Consider the following 22,959-nt stretch of genomic DNA (forward strand, 5'->3'; position numbering starts at 1 on the left):
TACCCAGTCAAGCTGGAAGCGACGCATCCTTCAGTCAATGATGCCTATCCTATTCCTACTACTTTCTTTCTCGCCTAAAGTTCTCTCCTCTGTTATCTAAGTTTTCCATATGCCCACCTGGTCTAGTCCACCACCTCCGAGTTAAATACATGTACCTGTATATTAATAGCTAAATGATTTCATTGTTCCAGTAATATTTGATTTCCGCGTTACCGCGGCATCTTCAGGTGAATAATGCACGTAGGTGCATTGCTAAATATAGTTTCCCCGAAGACAGTAAGTGAGGGGAAGTCTAGGTGTTGTTTCAGGGAAGAGGGAAGGGAAAGGGTGTAGAGGGGTAGTGGTAAATGGCAAGGGAAAATATTAAGTTGAATTGAAGGGCTGGCAAGCATGGCAGAAACCGCAAAGTATAGAGTGACAGTCGTCAGTCCCGTGGTAGGGACCCCTGCTGCGCGTAGTCGTCTGGGTGCCGGGGAGGGGAACGCAGGCTGGGGATTCACGGCCAATTGCCCACCGCAAGTCGTCATTGATGGGGGAGATTGGCGAGTGCTGTCCGACGTCTGCACTCTCACCAGCGGGGGGGGGGCCTTCGCCGGAAAGAAAGTGAAGACCTCTGGGTGAATATATTCTATTGTTTCAGGCTTCACTTCGTGGAAGTAATTGATATCCATTATTGAAATAGAAAGAAAGACTCGTACTTTTCCACAGATTTTATTAAATCACTGACATTAAAAATCTAGCCGCAGATTGCGAGGTTGCCCTTCGGAACCAATCTCTGGCTACCAAACACCAAGTTGCTGAAATCATCATGTCCTCATTGAAGGAAGCAGTGCCAACAACAACCCGCTTTTCCAGCCTTCAGCAACATACGTCCACCCTCCGACGCCTGAAGAAGACTATTGGCAAGGAAGACCTCATCATCCAGAAAGCTGACAAGGGATCTAGTGTCGTAGTGTTGGATAAACGAGTGTATGTGGAAAAGTGCCTTGAGTTCATCAACAACAATCCTATTACTCCGTTATCCAAAGACCCAACCGCGAGTTTCCAAAGTGAAGTGAAACGTGCCGTGTTCAAGTGTAAGTTTTTATATGCTAGGGAAAAATTTAGTTTAATCCAAATGAACCCCTCCGCCCCCAGGTTGTACGGACTCCCCAAATTACACAAAAAAGCCATACCTATTCGGCCTGTCATCTCAGCTGTGTCCGCCCCTTCACACCCTCTGGCACGAAAATTAGACGTTTTGCTCCGAGATCTCACAGGTTTTAAACCTAAATATGGAGTTAAAAACTCTATAGAGCTAGCCCGAAAATTGAAAGATATTGATGTCCCGGAAAAAGCGAGGCTAGTCTCCTTCGACATTAGCAATTTATTTACTTGCGTACCAATATCGGAAACTTTGCTTAGGGTGGAAGAACTACTCAAGGATTCCACCATTGCCCAAAATATCTCAGACGAATTGGTCCCCCTCATCAAAATGACAGTTAACCAGAATTATTTTAGTTTCAACCACACCCTTTACAGCCAAACGGATGGGTTAGCTATGGGTTCCCCACTGTCCCCCTTCCTAGCCGAAGTCTTCCTCAATTCTGTAGAAGAACATCTTTTTAATGCTGACAATCAGCATAACAAAAACGTGGGCTATTGGTTTCGTTACGTGGACGATATACTATGCCTATGGACCGGAACCAACCGACAGTTAGACTCCTTCCTTAATTTCCTAAACACTCTTCATCGGAATATCTCCTCCATGGAAAAAGACGTCAACGGCACCATCAACTTCCTCGACTTGACAATCACAATTAGGGATAATAGACACGAATTTGCAATTTATAGGAAACCCACATATACAGACCATATAATTTCTAATGATTCCGCACACCACTTTTCTCACAAACACGCAGCCCTCCACTCCATGATCCACCGCCTCCTACACATCCCCCTTTCCCCCAAAAACTTCAAAATTGAACTCGTGAATATCACTAATATAGCTACCAACAATGGTTTCAACCCCAAACTAGTTGACACATTACTACGGAAAAAACAAAAAGCAATGGCCATAAAAAGCATTTTCGTATCTCAGCCCGCAGTATCTAAAGATTTTAAGTGGTGCTCGATCCCGTTTCTGGGAGATCTTTCATATAGGATTTCCAACTGCCTACCCACCTCACTCAAAGCAGCCTTCTACTCACCCATAACCCTCTCCAAACTTCTAGCCAATGGAAAAGACACCCAGGATAGCCTTCTCAAATCAGGCATTTATAAACTGAAATGCGAGGATTGCAACAGCGTTTATGTCGGTCAGACCGGCAGGAATATCAAGTTACGAGTCAAGGAACACGCTAGGTGTCACAAAAATCAGAATAACAACTCTCTCTTCGCCAAGCATTTACTAGAATTCAACCACAGCAGTGACTTTGTCCCAGAGATATTACACACACTCCCAAAAGGATTAAAAATGGACGCTCTCGAGCAATTAGAGATTAGAAGGCACTTGGTGAACCCCAACACGACACTTTGTAATGAGCAATTATTCCCATACCCCTCCCCACTCCTCTCCGAGAAATTAGCCTGGAAATGGTCAAAACAATCCATCAACGCACCTGCGAGCCCCCACCCCCCTCAAATCCTTCCAACCCTCCCCGCCCCCACTCTGTCCTGAGGGTATATATGCTTGCTCTGTCAGTTTTGCAAATTTGTACCTGATGATGCCGCAAGTCGGTGAAACGCGTCGTGCCGTATAATAAAATCTGTGGAAAAGTACGAGTCTTTCTTTCTATTTCAATAATGGACCTCTTGGTGAGCTAAAGAGTGGAGGGTGAGCAGTCACAAGGGGAACGCAATGTTGAGAAAGAGGGAACATGAATTAAATCTGACGTAGAAATTTGTTTTTTCACTCGTATTAATTCAGTTTGCTCTAGAGAATCCGAATTCACGGTTTTATTTTGCTGTGTAAAACCTTAAATTGAAAGTCTCAAGCACTTTTGGACTCAATTAAATGTATCGCCAAGGTGACAGGCATGTTACATGATGTGGTGTAAGTTTATCTGCAACTACACAAATGCCCGCAAGACGCCACAAGGGCGTGTGGCGGGGAGTGTTAGGTCACCAGGCATGTATGCACATTCACAATTAGTACACCTATACACAAATATCATTTGGACCATGCACTCAAAAGAAGGTGCTTGTATGCAAGAATATTCAATAGCAGAATGTATTCAAATAATTCGGGGCAATACTACAAAGATGGGTTTATGTAAAGATCATGCGGGATTATTATTGCTATGGGTACTCTACCGGTTGAGGTGGGTTATGGATGAACACAACTACCAAATACTTCTCTTTTCTCTACTTACAAAGCATTACCCAACATTCTTCTCTACAACACGCCCCTCTTCATTTCCGTATACTTCCTTTCCCCCGTCATTCTGTCCAAGAGCCCTATCCAATTTCTGCCCCTTCCTCGTTTACCTAATATTCTTACCTCTATCACAGTCTTCAACATCCCACTGCCGATCAATATGCTATGGATACTTCTTTCCTGCCTCCTTTTGGCTTCTCCAAACAATTCCCTCTTCTCCCACTCTATACCTATCACCACTTCCTCATTTGTTTATCTTTCTGTCCTCTTCACCTTCTCCATCATTCATAGCCACATTTCAAAAGTCTCCAATCTACGTCTATCATACTGCTTCAGTGACCATGTTTCCGCGTCGTACATATCTTCAAGTACGCTCAATGTCCAAGTTTTGACGAGCCTTTTCTGAAATACTTAGTCAATGTCCCTGTCATCAATTCCCTCCTAAGGTTTATTTGCCTATCGCAATTATTCTCCTGAGTTCCCCATTACTTTGACCATTTTATTAAGCGGATAAAAGCATACACTGAGCATATAAAAGGAAACTCACGTCTGGATTGATTAAAATTTTTGGTGGCACGACCACCTTATTAAACGTTCCCCGCCACACGCCGCAAGGGCGTGTGGCGGGGAACGTTTCTGTCTTCACAACTTCTACAATTGTTGGTGCGGAGAATTGTGTATTTCTTTTTTAACTGGATTCACGTTCAGGGATGGACGATTTTTACGGGAGGAAGAGGCGCGAATTCCGTTTTACGGAAGGTGACTTAACACCCCCCGCCGCACGCCCTCCCGGGGGCTTGCGGGGTATTATGTAGATGTATACTCCGCGGTGGAATACCATTAAACGTGGCCAGTTACCCTCTTTCGTTATATATTTTCGCTAAATGTTTTTTGTTGATTCACATAGTTGTCATCATCATCTGAAATACAAATCATAAGATTGGTTTACTGCATTCCGCCATTCTCCCTCTCTCTCTTCAGTGTTTATTCCTTCTCGCATCCTGAGATCTTCTCTGTCTACTGCCCGTCTTCATTTGTTTCATATACTTTTTTCTTTGTCTTCCAGTTTCGTGGTCCACTCTTCCTCTTCAATATCATCCCTTACCCATCCTACCAGGTGCTTGCGCCCCTTGCATCATACCTTTTTGGTGGATAGTGAGGTATTTATGTAGATCCGAAACCTACATAAATACACCGCTATCTGCCGAAAAGGTACGTGGCAGGGGATGAAAGCACCTGGAGGAATGGGACAGAGTTAAGGGAGATGAAGGGCATCTAAAGATCAAAGCAAACAATTCAACAAAAAATCCTCGAAAATCACGTGCTAGGCGGTCCCCTGATGAAGAACCGTCCTCAATGTGAAAATTAACTTACATATTGGCGCTAAACCCCATTTAAAGTAAACCTCAGGACTATCTACCACAGAAGCTCGCACATTACATAGGATGGGACAAAAGTGAGCATAGTCTACAGTATTGGAAACCGCCACCGAACGTATACAGGTCATGCAGATCTTCCCTTAAGTTTTTCGTTCTATATGTTTACTATTTATTTATGATCCATTGTGCCTCAAGGCATACCCAAGCTATGCTATTCTTCTTTGCCTTAAGAGTTATCTCCAATGGTACTTTCTTCTTCTACCCATCTACATATGTATTTCTTCGTCCCTCAGTTGCTTAATTGTTATTCTTTATGAAATCATCTCAGAAATCAACCCGTAGGTTGGTTTTACAGGCGAGGGTTAAGTTCTCCTCTCTGTACCTAACCCTATATTATACAGCTTTTGAAATTCAGACATTAATAGGGTAATAAGAGGGGGCAGTCCCTTATTCCGTATGCCGCCTATGATTTCCCGGGGAAATCTCATCTGCATTTCCAAAATACCCCGCAAGCCGCCGCAAGGGCAGGGTATTAGGTCACCAGTCATGCATGCTTTATCCCAATCATGTCACCTATACGCAAATATTAGTTATATCGTGCACTCGGAAAAGTTAATAACACGAAAGAAGGTACTTATGAAACAATATTCAATAACAGGATATGTAAATTCAAATCATGCTGTAGAACTATGAAAAAGATGGACCAATTGCATAAAAAATTACTTGCAGAATATTGACAAAATATATGCACTGCCAGTTCTAATTATCTCCTACACGATTGCTTTCATATCTAATTTGATCTCCAATGGTACGAGGAAAAACGACATTTTAAATCTATCCGTTATATCATCTATCTTCCTGATTTTACGTACGTGATCTGATCTACCGTAGTACGTCGGTGCCTTTATTATGTCTTTAACAGCCTCTGATAAGTAACCTGCCTCAAATTAATGCTTTAAATTTAACCTATATTTAAGCCTACGGTCAACTAGTGGCTCTCATCCTAATTATTCAAATAGTGTCGTGACACAGCTACCTTGTTCATGACAACTTTTCACAAACCTAGCTGCTCTGCGCTGCACTCGCTCTAGTTTCAAAATTAAGCCTACCTCTCAAGGATCCAATACACCCGAAGCATAATCAAGGTCCTTGAAACCCGAAAAATCACACCGCTTGGTCGACACTGAGAGTGCCCAGAGGCATCACCCGAAATAGAAGCCGAGCCTTTCAGTCAGTAAACCAGCGCTCAGCCCTCGGTACTCTTTCGACTATCCTTAATTAGATGCTTCGTGAGTTGAAAATAAAACGAATTTTTAAGTAAGTGAGACAAATATACCATGGTGGGCTATGTAGTCCAGTCTAACAGGTTGGTTCCGATACTTAAATTTAGCAAAACAGGAAATGTACACTCTACTTGAAAGTGATAAAGAGCGGTTCTGAAGATTTTGCTTACCTTGCCCTGAGTTGTGACGTGTCATGTCCGCCAGCCCTCTCACGTGGACTTCGCAAGACTCAGTCGACCAGTGTTTCAAGTCGTCTATCAAGGTCGTAGTATTATGCAAAGAGCTCCACAGCTAGCAGATTTAATGATCTTTGGTAATAGTTTCACTCCCAATGAACAGGGGCGTGGTAATCCAATGGTTAGAGCGCTGGGCTTCTCTCCGTAGGGTCCCGGGTGACCCCTCTGGGCGTCCTCAGTGTCACCTAAGCTTTGTATGATATTTTCACCTTTCCTCTTGGGAAACTCCGGCGAGATGTGAAATGAGGAACTTGCCCAATACCCTTATAATCGGTGAACTTCATTCGCTCTGTAGGATTAATCAGAGTCAGATGAACTCCACCATAGCCCAAAAAACCTTTGGCTTGTTTACTGTAATAATGAAACGGTGGTTAAACGATTTATTTAATTTTTCACGTCCTTCTAAATTTAAATGCCTCCTTGGGAACTTAGAAGAAAGTATTTTCTCTCCCACTTAATCGTATATTTTTCTTCCTTTCTGCGTGTAGGGGCACGCACCCATCTTCTATCCGTCCTTGCGGAGGTTAACAGCAACTAAAATGAGCTTTGTGCAAACTAAAATAGCTACATAATAACCGCCCGCATTCCACTAAAACGGTGTGTGGCAGGGGGTGCACCAGGTGGGAATGGGAAATGAAAGGGAGGGTTGAGGAACGCGTACGTATACATGATACCCCGCAGGCCCCTGCAAGGACGTGTGGTGGGGGCTGTTAAGCCCCTTACAACAGAATAAAACAACAACCACAACCAAGAAATGCATGCCAATTTACACCCACAGAGGCGTATATACCTGTAGTCATGCAAAAACCATTTGTACTTACACACATGCAAATGGATATACTAACTGCTGACATACCCATGTATGTAACGCATATCCTAAATTATTGGAAGAATGCATTAAAATGATCTAAAATCTACATCCAGGCTTTATACTAAATAATATTTCGTGGGCCGCAGCCCCAGAAACTTAAACTAGCATCTACATACGCGTCTTATACAAGAACATCTTGCGTGAAGTTCTGCCATTAATACCTCATTAATTATCATACCATCAGCATTGCTACCGTTTTTACTGAAGGATATCTTTAAGTCCCAGGCTCATATCTTTCTGGTGGGGGCCGTTCATCTACGTTGTACCTTACGAGGGAACAACGGTGTCAGGTAGAGATTTAGGATACCATTTTATGTCATATGAATTCATGCATTGTTGTGATCATACTTTTTGAGTATGGCTGCTGGAGTGCTTCACCTTGGTTTCACTGTGATCTGCATGTTTGCAAATTCCCCGCTATCCATGTGAAAGGTGTGTGGCAGGGGATATCAGCACCAGGTGGAAAACGTAAGGGATGAGGGAGGGTGTTTAAGGGTTGAGGGGCAAGGGGAAAAAACATAACAATCTTTTTAATGCTCTGAAAAGATATGCATGGGTGAAAGGCATATATACGTACATGTTTGCGGAAAAATTATATTTTAAACAAGCGAAAAGATCGAGGATCGCTAAATATATCAAGGGAAAAAGAGTATTTTGACTTTTTATAGATTTCGATATCCGTTATTTTACTTCGGTCGGTGTTTTTCATGGATTGAACGAAATTTTAAATTGTAATTGAAATTTAAAATCATTTTGGGGATTCGTCCATTGGTCGTCTTTCCTAGGATTAATTTCACTTATCTCTCCGCCATATTATCGGCCAACGTCACTTCCGTATATATGTATACTCTCCTACGTACTTTGTAGCACACGGGGTCTTGCTTCGTGCCTCTACTCGATCAATTTCTCGTGCGTTTTCCTGCTTACAGCCACATGGAGTGAGTTTATCTCTTCGCCTTTTCAGAAACCTTTCCGCGGGCTTTTCTTCAGCTGCACATTATGTAGTACTCGGCTAGTCACGTCGTCAGCTAATTCTACATACCATCACTTTCCAATGGCACCACGTTTACATTAATTTTGAAACAAGCTCTTCAAATATGGCCGAGAGAGTGTGGAGGACGAGCCCCGCGCTGGACGGTCGTCGACGGCAACGTGTGCGTTAAGTGCTGAATTCAGACTCAGTTAACTGTACGTTTCATCGGAGATTGCATTGGCATTGATAAAGTGACTGTGCTCACCGTTATCACTGAAAATTTGGTGGTATGAAAAATCTGCGCTGAACTCATCCCGAAGGTCTTGAAAGACGACCAAAAGCAGAGTCGAGTGTCTGCTTGCGAAGACTTCGGTAACGCGAAGCGACTATTCCCCAACCCCCTTACTCTCCCGACTTGGCACCAGAAGACTATTTTCATTCCCAGAAGGGGAATCCTCCCTCAACGGGCCCCACCATGGGACCCTAAGTGCCTTAAGCTAAGCTTGCCCACGTACCCTTAAGGACTCTCCGGAATCCGCATAATAGGGAGCCTTCGAGTCTTGGAAAAGCCGCTATAAAAAGTGTGTCGACGCTCAAGGGATGTACTTATGAAGAATTTTGAGGCATTGGAGCAATATCTGAAATATGTTTTTTTCGAAACTTTTCCCGATACTCTTTACACGAACCTTGTAAGGTAGGGTATGAGAGGGGATTGCGGGTAGAAATCATAAGGAGACGGGGAAAATGGATGCAAAACATTATTCGGTAGTAGGATGTTGAAGACTGTGATAGAGGGGAGAATGTTGGGCAAACGAGGAAGGGGCAGCAATAGGATAGGGATGTTGTGAGGAATTACGGGAACAAGAAAGTATACGGAGTTGAAGAGGGGCTTGTTGAAGAGGAGGATATGGGTAGTATACTACCTTGATCAAAAAGTTCCCGGAATAACCACCGTGTGGCGCTCCCATCGTTCCGATTTGAGTTCTGTTTTTTTTGTTAAATTGGTACATCTGTTGTTGATATTCCCTTTAAATCTTAGTGTCATAACTTGACATTTGCAAAAGTTACGGTCGGTTTTCGGTATGTCCATCAGTGCTTCCTGCGATTTTTCCATTACTTCCTCTCGGCTGCTAAAACGCGTTCCCCGTAATGGTTTTTTAACTCGATTGAACAGAAAGAAGTCACAGGGAGCCAAATCAGGTGAATTCGGTGGCTGTTGGATGGTATTTGTTGCATTTTTCGTCAAAAAATTACGAATAATGATAGCACTGTGCGACGGTGCGTTATCATGGTGCAAAATCCACGAGTTTTCTGCCCACATTTCTGGTCTCTTTCGGCCAATTGCTTCACGCAAACGTCTCATAACGCCCAAATAATGCTCTTTGTTTACTGTCTGGCCTTCTGGCAAAAATTCATGATGCACTACACCGTTGTAATCCATGAAAACCGTCAGCATTGCCTTCTTTTTTGACTGAAAACTACGTGGTTTTTTTGGTCTCGGCTCATTTGGTGAACGCCATTCACTTGCCTGATGTCTGGATTGCGTGTCGTACTCATAAACCCACGTCTCGTCTCCAGTAATGATCCTTTTGATGAATGTGGGATCGGATTCAGCCTCGCAAATCATGTCTTTTGCGACGTCAACACGGTCTCTTTTTTGCATGAAATTGAGGTCTTTTGGCACCAACTTTGCTGCTACACGACGGAAACCCAAATCATTAACCACAATGTCTTGGGCGGATCCATAGGCAATGTTCAAGTCCTCCGCTATTTCTCTGATGGTTAATTTGCGGTTATTGGCCAACATTTCTTTTACTCTATCAATTTTTTCACCGACTTTCGATGTCGATGGTCTGCCACTGCGTTCATCATCTTCGATTGACTCACGACCACTTCTGAACCGCTCGTGCCACTGGTAAACGACCGTTTTTTTTAGAGAATCGTTGCCGAAACACTTTTCCAACATTTCCAACGTCCGTGCGCCACTAAATCCGTTTTTTACGCAAAATTTAATACAAGTTCGTTGTTGCAAATTTAAATCCATTTCTGAAATTGTAAAAAATCGCCAACACACACAGAGATAGATGTACTCTTGGCTACGTAACTTTTGCAAATGTCAAGTTATGACACTAAGATTTAAAGGGAATATCAACAACAGATGTACCAATTTAACAAAAAAAAACAGAACTCAAATCGGAACGATGGGAGCGCCACACGGTGGTTATTCCGGGAACTTTTTGATCAAGGTAGTATTTCCGCGTTTTTATGTTACATTCATCGCACAGCGGAAATGTTTCGGCCAACGGCCTCCCCCACCAGTCTAATCGCAACGGATAAGTTCCTATATTCGAGCTAGGCAAACATGCAAGTGTACTATCTACTTGTAAGTGATAACAAGTAACTCCATAGATTTCACTTACTCTGAGAATTACAAGTTGTGTCCGCCAGCCCTCTTACATGTATGTGGACTAGGGAAAAGATTCGGTGTTGGGCAAGTGGGTTTAAGTCGTCTATTAAGGTCGTAGTAAGAAGAAAGTACTAGGAATGATCGGCGAAGCATGACGTACGACGTACCGAACCAATATCATGACAATCAAGTAAGAACATAGTTGTCTCTCTGAAACCTCCACGCAATTCCAAGGAAAAATCGGTTCAAAATAATTATTGATCATTGCATTTCAATCATCTCGACTATCCACTTGATCAAAAATAAATATGTAAATAAAATCCCCCTGTTCTTTGCAATTCTTGTGTGTAAATGCAATATAATGTAATTGTTCAATTGTTGGAAAGCGAAAATTGCTCATGAACTCTACGAAAGATAATTTCTATCGAGCATATAAGCATGTCCGATTTAACTAGCGGATTTTTAACACGCGATGAGCTGAAAAGGCAGACTTCATATTTTCCTTTTGAGGATTCCGGGAACTTGAATGTTTTTACTGTCTGAATGCATTTAAATTAACGAGTGATAAACTTACGGATGCCTAAAGAGAATTTTGAAGGCCTGGTGGAAAACCTGTGTTTCTTGTCATCAAGATTAGATATTGACTAAGCCACATTTTGAGCATGTTTGCTTCTTCCCTAGGTACATCAATAACTTATTTTGGTGGAATTACCTCTAATAATAATTGTCTTATCTGTTCACGTGGTTGGATAAAGTTGAGGCTATGATCTTGCTGGGGAAATGACACGTATCATTATCATTCGGCACGATTGTATGATCTCAGTCGAACTAAATCAAGCATTACTTGGAAATTTATGCTCATAGATAATCCAATTGATCTAGACATGATTAAGCGGTTAGGTTACACAGGTTCGTCTGAAAGGTATCGTTTGATAGTTTAAAATTCTTGTCCCATAATGAAGTGGGTGAATTTTAGAAGTGTTGGGCCAGCATCTCTCGGTACCTCCCATTGAGAACTACTCGTGAGCAGGAAATTGGAGAAGAAAACAAGGTACCAGTTGAATTATTGGATAACATTTCTTGACTCTGCTGTGAGATTAGTTAAGTGTGTTGGGTAAGGGATGATGGGTCTAAATTTCACAGTAGGTTTGAGACATTTAATACGCGTATAAGTAAATGAAGCATATGTTAGGGTCAATCTTTTTTTCCTTTGTTCTATTAACACTGTCTAACGGTGCAATGCATATGTAGCACCTCAACTATTAATACCCAGAAGCCATCGACCCTTGCCATGGTTGAGAGAACATTGTCCGTATTTTCCGAGAATATAGATATTAATAATCGACAAATAATATTTTTCTAGTCGGTATTGTTTTACTCTCTCTCTCTCTCTCCTTCGATTTATCTCATAGCGCCTCAATCAGGAATTATGTTAGCGGGACGAAAAGACGAGCGAAAATTCAGAAATGCGTATTGATTTAACAGACTGATTCTTGAAGAGCATAAGTAATATTTGATTAATATTACAGTCCCACGAAAAATTGTCCAACTTACATGTTCACGAAAATAAGTTTAACTCGTAGGAATATCCTTTGAAAAATTATTCACAAAAGCCAGTCGCATCTATATGCACGTAGTTTGATGAGTATGGCTTGCGCGTCCCTCAGAGTAATGTGCATGCTTCTTAGATGGTAAGCAATTGATTTGATATTGGAGAAATCGATGAAACATCACGATGCATATGAAAACGATGGAGAAGCCAACTCTGTTTAGGTTTTTTCGTATATTGGTTGTGCAATTTTAAGTACCCATCAGGTTACGTAAACCTTCTCCCAAATGACAATGGTCGCGGAAATGGATCGCGGTACCCGTATCTCGAATTTCGTATCCCGTGCAGCGCACGCTTTCGTGGATACGAAATCCGCCTGAGGCCGTCTAAGGAAAAACAATCAAGCCCGGAATTCGTTTGTTAATTCCGTGTAGTGGGCTTTTCAGGAATGGCGACAACAGCATTTGAAATGTATGAAACGAGAGTCAGCGTAAATTTTCCGTGTGAAGCGCCAGCCTTTTTTGCATAGGTGGAGTTGGGTAAATAACGGTAACTTTCAATTAGTTCTACGTTTGAAGCATATCGCAGGTAATAAATTCGAAAATAGAAAAGCTAGTAATAAAGGAAATTGTACATGACTACCAAACGTCTCCTATTCCACCCATGAAAGCACACAAATATTATTCTTCCATGGTGGTACACTAAAAATTATTGAAAATATGCATAAAAGACAAATGAGTTAGCGCAAGGGAATTCTGCTCTCCTATGCTACAGTATGATGATGCTACAATGACGCTACGATAATTACCCTCCAAAAATGATAAATATCTTCAAAAATGGGTATGCGAGAATCAAAGGTCACTCAGAGATATTAGCCAGCATGAAATTATGATAATTGTTTATACAGAGTTTTCCTTTATTGTTATATAAAGCAATTATGTGACAAAAGATCAGAGGCAGATTCTACCGCGGTACTGGTTTCAAATACTCCACTTCAATTTAATGCACACTGTAGACCATGCAATAAATTTCGTGCATTTCCACTCTGTTGAAGTTTCAAAATGTTTACTGAGGAATGGTTTACCTCAAGGCATTTTAAGTTCTTAACTGTATTAGCGAAATAACCTCAGTTCAAGTTAGTAGGTTTATTGTCCCTTAGCAAAGTGATTCGTAATTCATTATTCAGTTATTTTTCTTTGACATAATAATGACTGGCACAGATGTTATATTTGTCTAATTTGGGAAATAATGTTTCATGAATGAAGTCTCTTATCAAAGAGAAGAAATTTGAAAATTAATGTTATTTGTTGATATCGTGGTAGTTACCGCAAATTAATGAAACATACCGAGATAATTTTCAGACTATCCCATTTCTATGCATAACACATCTCTTGGTGGGTGCGTAAATAATTTGCTATTGGCATGGTGCGCACTGAACAACAAACATCAGAAGCCTACTGTGCAGGTGTCTTTTTAGTATAAGACAAATGGACTGTGAGGGGAGTAAGAGGGGTTCACCAGCACCCCCCCACCCTTGATTTATGGAATAGGTTAAGAATATTAACGGATCTGCAGTAATACAATTGCAATGCTTTTAAGTGTTAACTAAGTGAATCTCTGTTGAATTCAGTAAATGGGAATCTGTGTTAGTAAGAATATGATTATGAACTGCAAATAAACTATTTTTCAGAAAACACTTTCATCGGAAAATAATTCTGCTGGTGGTTTTGATGTTAAGTATAACATTAAATATGCTCAACAGTTTAGAGGCTACATATCAGGGAACTGTTTGGTTTCCATATTACAAGATTTTGTAATTTTCCGCAGGCATCATTGTGAGATTAACGATTTGTTCAGACTTTCCTCATCATCAGGTACAAATTTCATTCACATGCAGCTTTGGAATGTGGTAGTAAAAGTATTTAGGGGAGGCGACCAACAGCTAAGGTCATTTTGCACCATAGGGGATGGACAGGAAAGGATGAAGGGTGGAGAGAAACCCGGCATCGGCATTAGCCTACTCTTTACGAAAGGTGCCAAGGGGTCCGCAGTTTAACGTCCCATCCGACGGATGGTGTACTCACTCAAAGTGCCCTCCACAAAGCTCCTCAAGTAGGGATCGAGATTCCACTTAAAAATATTCAACACCGCCGGGATTTGAACCTGGGCCCTCTGGGTGGGAAGCCAGTACGTTAGCCCCCGCACAATCTCAATACCCCGCTTTGGAATATATACACGTTGGGCAGAGAAGAGGGGATGGCTGTAGTTGTGGGGTGAGGAAGGGTGGGATGTTGAAGGTAGGGGTCAGAGTTATTTGGGTAAGGGAAGAGACGGTTGTGCTGTGGCTGGGACATGGCATGGTGGAAGGGCATGGGAAGGGTGGATGTGATCCAGTACATTGATTGGTTTTCCCCCCTCATGGTTAGTTTCTCGGAAGAGGTACCACATTCCACATCTTAGCCACAGGAACACACTGAATCTTAAAATAAAGTTTGTGGAAAAATACAAAATCTTTAAATAACTATAACATTGAGTTTTCTGCACATACAAATTTATCTTGCGGGCTGCAGTTTGTGTACACGTATCTCATGAGGTGATGGCTCGAAAACATTGAGCAACAGTAAAACGTATTTTTAAGGTTTTGTCTATCATGTTTGAAAGTGGTATATTGTCAATGTATTTTATGAGCATTAGACAAAATGTAGTTGTACTTTCATTGAATTCTTTAAGTTGAAAACAATAAGTCGTATTTTAGTCAACTATTTCCAGTCAATTTCATCTATAATTAAATGAAGAATACATTGTATTCTTCATTTAATGAACATAAATTTCCACAAAGTTGAGCCGGGAACAATTGAATTTCATCTGTCTCGTAAAAATAACTTTCACGTCATCCCAAAATACATATTTATGTATGTATTAGAGGTTTTTCCTTGAACTATGGGCAACTCTGGTATGTTTTTCTGTAATAATTATGTGCTCTAGATGGTTGATTGTTTTGCTATACCCACCTTTCATTTTTAGCTTAATATTTTACTCCTAGGACATTACTTTTGACCAAAATGGAATGGATTATATTTTGATAGGGTGGAGGTGTTTATTTTTCTAAGCAAAAAATCATCGAAATTAATCTTTATTAAATCAATTAACCCATACTTTTTTTTAGGGTAATTCTGTCAAATGAGCCTTTTTAAGGAACTTCAAAGTGTTCCGTGGATCTGAGGTTTTTTACTTGAAAGTCTATCTAGAAAGATCTGAGGTCGCCTGGTGAAACTATCTAGAAAATTAAATTTGCAAACATTTAAATGCTTTGGTATTTACTTTGATAATTTGATTATGGAAAAATATTGTTATGTATCAGCAAAAATGTTGAGTGTGGGTCCTTGAAGGTTTGTTTCAACTCCTCTATGGGTATCCATTAAATGAAAGAGAGAACATACTTTGTCACAGAATTTATTTGGTTTGACACAATGTTTAACCAAAATAATATCTCATCAGATACAAATTTGTAATAAGATACATGTGGTGTATATATGGAGAGACAGGGTAATTGGTGGGAGTAAATTAGAGCTGAAATTGGATTGGTTATTTCAGGAACCGGTGACCAATGGGAAGTAAAAATGTACTAATTCTGAATGTGGGGTGTGTGTCATTCAGGCAATGACAAGAAATCAAGAGGGTGTTAAATGTATGGAAGGAGGTTGTGGAGTGGAGTCGATACATCTCTGGAGTGGAAATATCAGCTATAGTTCCTGGAAGAGTTGTTAGGCCTCTAGACCAATATATTCCAAATACACGGTATAAAAATTATTGAAATGATTCCAAGATGATAATAGTTGGGATCTTATCAATACTATTGGGTATTAAATGTGCCTTGAGAAATCAGATGCAATAGCCTCTTTGATTAATAGGGTCTCATCAATTTTCTTTTCTTTCATCCCATCAAATCATCATCAGGACCATCTCTTTACCCCTAGGTCCAATTTCTTGAGAGCTTGTAAATTAGTGGATTTTTTTTTGGTAGTTCTCACGGGCCACTATGCTGCCATTGTAAATTCCATGTTGTTTTTGTATACCATTAATGATTTTTATTATTTTATTGTGTTATCTTAAATACATTTCCTCATCATATTTTGTAACTTGAGGAAGTGTCCTCTTACATTTTTTTAGGTTCTTCATTGAGATAATAACGTGAGAAATTTCATCATGTCTGCCCAGTCTGGATTCCTAAATTGCTTCCTCAAATTCATCCAAGGTGAAAAAGGAGAGAAGTTGCCCAGTGGACGAGGGAAACCAGTCAGTGCACGTTTCACAATCACAATGGACGAAAGGAAAGCCATCTTGACTGCTAGCAACAAGCGTTTGAACCAGGATCAGAAAGCACCGGGAGCAAAACCAGAAAAACAAAACAGGAAGCCTGGGAGACCAAGGGTACATAACGTAGCACCTGCATCCAGATCCTTGCGTAACAAAGGAAGCACGTCTGAAGTTGAAAGTGAGTCGGGAGGTACCGATGGCAATGAGTCTACGGTAGATTATGGAGAAAGGTTGTGTCAGAAAGGTGTCATCAGTGAGGTTGATGAATGTTTTTCTGACACGCAGGAGACTGAGAAGGCTAGGAGTGGGGATGAAGGGGGTCCCTCAGTCGGAGGTGACCTACAGAGTGAAGACTCTGTGGAAGAAAGTGGTAAAATGTCGAGAGATAGGAGAAAAAGTATTGGGAAGGATGTTGAAACTAACAAGAAAGGGGTTTCCTCTGGTAATGATAATGAGGCAGGGTCTGCTGACAATGAAATTTCTGTGATTTTAAATGGTGATGCTAAAAACATTGATGAGAAGGTGGCAGACATGTCCTCTGGAGTTACTCCTGCAGTCATGGAGAAGAAGAAAAGGGGAAGGAAGAGAAAGAATGCCCCTAGTGAAGGTTGGTATATTTTTGTTGAATTTGTTCTTTTCATAAACTTCATGATAGAGTTGTGTCCATTCCCCTCCTACATATACTCTAGTTCCTTTGGTTCATTCAGAAAGGTATACCTCTTTTGTTATCATTAACATTTGTAACAGTTGTCTATCAGCTTAGTGTGAGAGTATGATGGACCCTGGCATTAAACACAACTGTGCACATAATCCCTGACTAACTTGACATAAAATATCCTTATAATCTATACCCCATGATACATCAACTAGTTCTTTAGCTCTGAATTCTTTATTTTTTCATTTTATTCATTATTGTTTTACCGTAGAAGCCACCTGAACTTTTCTATTTAAATCTGTGTCATTAAGCTGTGTATTGCTCTCTTTCCTTAAACCAAAGTAAGTGTCTCTATAAATTACAACTACACAAATACCCCATGATCCATCAATTAGGTGGGTGATGGGGGATGGAAGCACCAGGTGGAAAGGGGATGGAATGGTGGAGGGAGGGTAGTTCAAGGGGTGAGGGAAATGGAAAAAAAACATCCACTAAAAATCCCTGAAAAGGTAGGCATTGCGATGGACAGATATATGAGGGTAGTTTGAAAGGTTCACAGGATTACCACCAGATGTCAGTGCTAGCACAGAGAGTTTTCAGCATAGTAATAGATAATCCTTTATGAGTAAACATGTAACACATCAGTGCTCTGGGAAGAGATCTGTGGTGAGGGCTGCTCTTTGTTGTTCCCGTGTAGTGATATTTGAATATGGAAAACATTGAGATTCGATAAGTGATTAAATACTTCATAAAGAAATGTATGATAGCTAAGAAAATTCATGCCGACTTTTAGAACACCCTGGGGGACTCTGCTCCTTCTTATTACACTGTTGCCAAGTGGACAAACGAGTTTGTTTGATCAGGACAGCTTCAATGATGATCTACCTATTGGTCAGCCAAAATGTGCTGCTATCCCAGAAAGTATTGTAAAAGTGCATAAAATGGTCATTTAAGATCGCTGACTGAAAATGCAAGAAATCACTTATGCTGTAGGGGTGTCATCTGATTGGCAATATCACATTTTAAGAATGGAGTTGGGACATGAAAAAAATATCTGTGAAACGGCAAAATGGGGACGCAGGACCACAAATGCATCAGAATGGAAATGTTTGAACAATATTTGACCCATTTTAAGATTAACCAAAAAAATTTCTGCACTGACTTGTGACCACAGAGGAAACTTGGGCCCACTACTATACCCCAGAGACAAAACAGCAGTGAAAGTAGTGGAAACATGTTGATATACCACCACCAAAGAAAGGAAAGACAGTACAGTCAGCTGGTAAAGTGATGGCTGTAGTTGTAGAGGAAACTTGGGCCCACTACTATACCCCAGAGACAAAACAGCAGTGAAAGTAGTGGAAACATGTTGATATACCACCACCAAAGAAAGGAAAGACAGTACAGTCAGCTGGTAAAGTGATGGCTGTAGTTGTCTGGGATTCGGAAGGGATTCTGCTGAAAGATTATCTTCTCACTGGTCAAACAGTTACTGGACAAAACTACTCTTACCTCCCGAACCAACTACAGCAAAAGATACACAAAGAGGTTGGCCAGGGAAGAAAGTCATCTTTCATCAAAACAATGTATGCCCACACGCAAATGTCATTGCCATGGCAGAAGTATGTGAACTAAGATACAAATTGTTGCCACACCTGTCTTATTCACCTGATTTGGCTACATCAGATTTCCATCTCTTCCCCAAGCTTAAAATTTTCCCCAGCAGATGGAGATTCTCTTCAAACAAAGAACTAATAGCCAAAGTAGGCAGGTATTTTGCATGCTTGAATGAATCTAATTTTCAAAATAGGATCAAGATATTGGAACTTCACTTGACCAAGCGCATTAGTTTTCCGGGAGACTATATTGAAAAATAAAAAGTGTCAGTGAGGTAAGTCATTGATTTCTATTCCATCTGCGTGCCTTTCAAATTACCCTCATACATGTACGATATATACATATCAGCAGGAAACTTAGTTTTAAACAAGGGTTAATTTTGAATTCATGCTGCTTCTGGGAATTACTGTCACGTAATTCCCGAAAGCAGTATGAATTCATCAGATAGACATCGATGGAGCCCAAGGATTAAGTGTTAATATTACTTGCTACAGAAGTTCTCAGATATATTAAACAGGGGGAATGAAGTAAACAGCAACCACTTATATAGACTACACCATACTGATAAAGATCATGTGGAACAGGAAAGCAAAAAGGGGGAAATTCTATCAACCCTCACATATGTAGCTTACTGAGAAAATGTTCATCATAAAATATTTTGGAGTCTTCCTGTGTCATATGAAACTTCCTGTTACATCTTCCTTCTTTGTTTGTGCATTGTGTAATATATGGACCACTCCTGTGAACTGGTTGATCGTAAATGATGGAGCACTGAAGTGTACCAGGAACTAAGACTCAGGATAGTGAAAACAGTCCCTTGTCATTATTTTAATGTGACCTCTGGATAGGATGTCATAGTGGCTACTCGTTTGGGAAGTTCAGTAAAACATTGGGAGTAGCTTAATTGAATCAAAGTTAATTCTCAGGAATAAATGGGAAGAAGGGCAGTTTATTTTAGAGTCAGAATTTGATATCCATACTAAAAAGAAAGACTCGTACTTTTCCACAGATTTTATTATACGGTACCATCTGTGGAAAAGTACGAGTCTTTCTTTTTAGCATGGATATTAAATACTTCCACGAAGTGAAGCCTGAAACAATAGAATATATCAGAATTTGATATTGGAACAGCAATATTATATGGCATTCAGGAATTTCTCGTGTGAACAATGTTCCTTTTAGTTGAGAGGTCAAATCATATTTGACATCAAATGACATTTGACAGCAACAATTCGTATCTTAGCTCACACAGGCCATTGCACATGCAAGCCCTGACAAAAACTGAAACTCAATATCATGACTTAATTCAGTACTACCAGTGTCACATGCAGTCATAAGGGATAATCCACAAAAAAAACCTGACCAGTTTCTTAGCACTTGAAAGAAAAATGGGGAAGACAGATAGTATGTTTGTCTGGAAAATTAGTAATAAGTCTGGAATGGGAACCGAGAAAATGATTGGTTGCTGTGGATTTATGTCCCAACCAGTATTTCAACTTGTCTACTCAAAACCCTGATTGCTTGCCCTAAAACAAATAGCAGGGAGTGTTAGGACAATTGCTATTGATGTATAACTGTATGACTCCGAATCAGGTATTGGGGCTTTAACAATTACTCTAATTTAATGAGTATTAATTAAGCATTATTAAATGTCAATAATAAGTAACTATCTGTATTTTTAGGGTAATTAGCCATTCTGTTGCTACCCTTGGAATTTAGAAAACTTTAAAAATAAATAGTTTCCTAATTAAAGGATTCAGAATGACTATCTAAGTATCACATAGGTCAAGGCTTAATTCAAAGTATTGCATTAATATTCTTGGATTTAATTCATCTGGGAGTTACTTCTATTAAAAGAAATGACTAATGTCACTATGTTTCCCTTCATGTCAGATGGTGCACCCCGTCGGAAGTTATCATCAAGAAAAGCCAAGCAGAAGGCAAGGATATCATATGCCGAATCTGGAGACGACGAAGATATTCCTGGCCTCGATGATAACAGTGATTCAGATGATCCAGTTTGGGTTCCTGATGAGAAGGTGCATAATATGTTTCTACGTAACCATAAAGACGGCATTATCAGTGAAGCCTGTCCAAGTTATCATTATAGGCTCACAGCCGCTTCAATTGTACATACCTAATCACTCAAAATCTCTTAAGTAATTGTGAACCTGATTTAGTAGCATATCACTGTTACCTTAAGCCCTACCCTACTGCTAAGAAATATTTCTCAAGAATTAAAAGGGTTTGAGTCCTCTGTACTCACAGCTTAAGCAGTATCTTTACTTTAAACTCTGTCACTGACATAATGAAATTATTGAGGACACTTTTATTTGATCAAATTACCTGTGTTTTTGGACTCTCTAATTTTTCTGTGATTGTTCTATTTGGCAAATCGTAGTAGTAGTAGTATTTAGGGGAGACGACCAACAGCTGAGGTCATTTGCACCATAGGAGATGGGCAAGAAAGGATAATGGGTGGAGAGAAACCCGACGTTGGCATTAGCCTACTCTTAACTAAAGGCGCCAAGGGGTCCGCAGCTTAACGTCCCATCCGACGGACGGCGCCCTCACTCAAAGTGCCCTCCACAAAGCACCTCAAGTAGGGATCGAGATACCTCTGAAAAATATTCAGCACCGCCGGGATTTGAACCCGGGCCTCCTGGGTGGGAAGCCAGAACGATAGCCCCTGCACCATCTCGATCCCCATTGGCAAATCGTATACCGATATTGAATGATCTTTGTAGAATAAGGGTATTGGGATGTTGTGTTGGCTGGTTCACTGGCTTCCTACCCTGATGACCCTGGTTCAATTCCCAGAGGTGACAGGATTTTTCAGTGGTGTGATAATCCCTGATTGGGGTCATGTGGAGAGCAGTACAAAGGGAGTATGCTGTCCATTGGATGGGATATTAAATTGTGGACCCCTCACTGTTTTTCATTAAAAGTAGGCTAATTCTGATGCTGGGTTTCTCTCTTCAATCTTCCTCCATTCCCTGATCATTTCACCCTTACCAAATTACCCCCCTATTAGTGCAAATGACCTTGGCCATCAATAACCATCCCTATTAAATACTAATAACTTGTTTTCTCAACTACCTTGGAGAATAAAATATTAATAGTATTATTGGTAGAGACTCCATATTATAATTGCTGAGAAGTGGAAATTTTTCGTCATTTCTAATGCATTCTTTTTATCCCAAAATAGAAAGGATCATCAGATGAAGGAAGCAACTTCAGCTGGTCCAAGTATGAAAAGCTGAATTTAAAGTCCAAAAAGATAGGCAGTAATACTCCCGTTGTGAACCCTTCACGGCTTAGAGAAAAGGTGAAAGAGTCATTTGAAGAAGCAGCAGCTAAGCAAAATCTCAAGGAAAGCATAACGAAGGACAGTTCAGGGGGTGGTGTTAGTGGTGGTAACATGAAAAAAGAGACATCAGCTGGTGAAAAGAGTGAGCCAGCAAGCAAAGCTACTCCTACAACTCCGGCAGCCAAGAGCAATGGCCTTGTAAAGGGGAAAGACAGTGCAAAGGATGTTGTGGCCACAAATAATCCCATTGCTAAGCCGCTACCAATAGAAAGAAGTGATCTGTTCAATCCATCTATGAATGTGATGCCATTTCAGGTATTTTTATGCATGATATGTTTCATAGCTTTAGAGTGACCCCAGAAGTGATTGGTTGCTGGGTGAATTATACTTCTGAGATTCTGCCACCTTCACATAGCTAATTGTTATATTCAGTATGTTCGCTCAATCAATCAGGGTATTCTAATTATTTTTGAGGGTTTGTTTTGGAGATTACCTTGCAGCAGTTTATTTCTAAGTATTTTGGGAAGTTCCTATTTCTTTCTTCATTTCATGATAGTTTCTACCTACCTTCATGTTGTGTCCACTCTCATCCCCTCTCTATGCTGCCCCACTTAAATCTAACATTCTCCCTTCTGTATCATGGGATTATCAACGTACCATTACCTTTCAATGTTTCATTACTTTCTCAGCCTTTTTTCACATTTTCCCAAGTAATTTTCTCTTTCCACCAACCCTATTAATGACGTTGGCATTTGTCTTCATCTCTGTCGTACTTATTTGCTCCAGTCTCTACTTCTTGCAAGTGCCCATGTCTCTAATGCAATTTTTCTTCTCATATATCCATTACAATCCTCATTTTCCTCTACAATACTGTCCAAATGGATGAATTGCCCCACTTGCCGTTGTTCATCTGAATGGCTCTCATCTTCATCTTGGCTCTCTTACTTCTTGAGAATCTCATACTTTTGTTTTCTTGAGGTCAATCCTAATCCTGTACCACTCAC

At 40.5% G+C, this 22,959-nt stretch overlaps 1 protein-coding gene across 5 annotated transcripts in view; it reads left to right on the plus strand.

Moving 5' to 3' along the window:
- The window catches only part of LOC139691580 (glutamine and serine-rich protein 1-like), a 52,842-nt gene that overhangs the window by 8,235 nt on the left and 21,648 nt on the right, over positions 1-22,959 (plus strand). For 2 of the 5 annotated variants that reach the window (XM_071589468.1, XM_071589471.1), the window contains exons 2-4: positions 16,227-16,980; positions 20,539-20,684; positions 21,854-22,270. In XM_071589468.1, the coding sequence (XP_071445569.1) occupies positions 16,263-16,980; positions 20,539-20,684; positions 21,854-22,270 (1,281 nt within the window). In that variant the 5' untranslated portion in view covers positions 16,227-16,262. Of the gene's footprint in view, positions 1-930; positions 1,077-16,226; positions 16,981-20,538; positions 20,685-21,853; positions 22,271-22,959 lie in introns of those variants that run through there. The other 3 variants (XM_071589469.1, XM_071589472.1, XM_071589470.1) reach the window with 3 other exon arrangements.

The sequence above is a fragment of the Hetaerina americana genome, unplaced genomic scaffold (assembly GCF_022747635.1).
Source record: "Hetaerina americana unplaced genomic scaffold, ioHetAmer1.1.p SCAF_38, whole genome shotgun sequence".
In the NCBI taxonomy this organism is placed as follows: domain Eukaryota; kingdom Metazoa; phylum Arthropoda; class Insecta; order Odonata; family Calopterygidae; genus Hetaerina; species Hetaerina americana.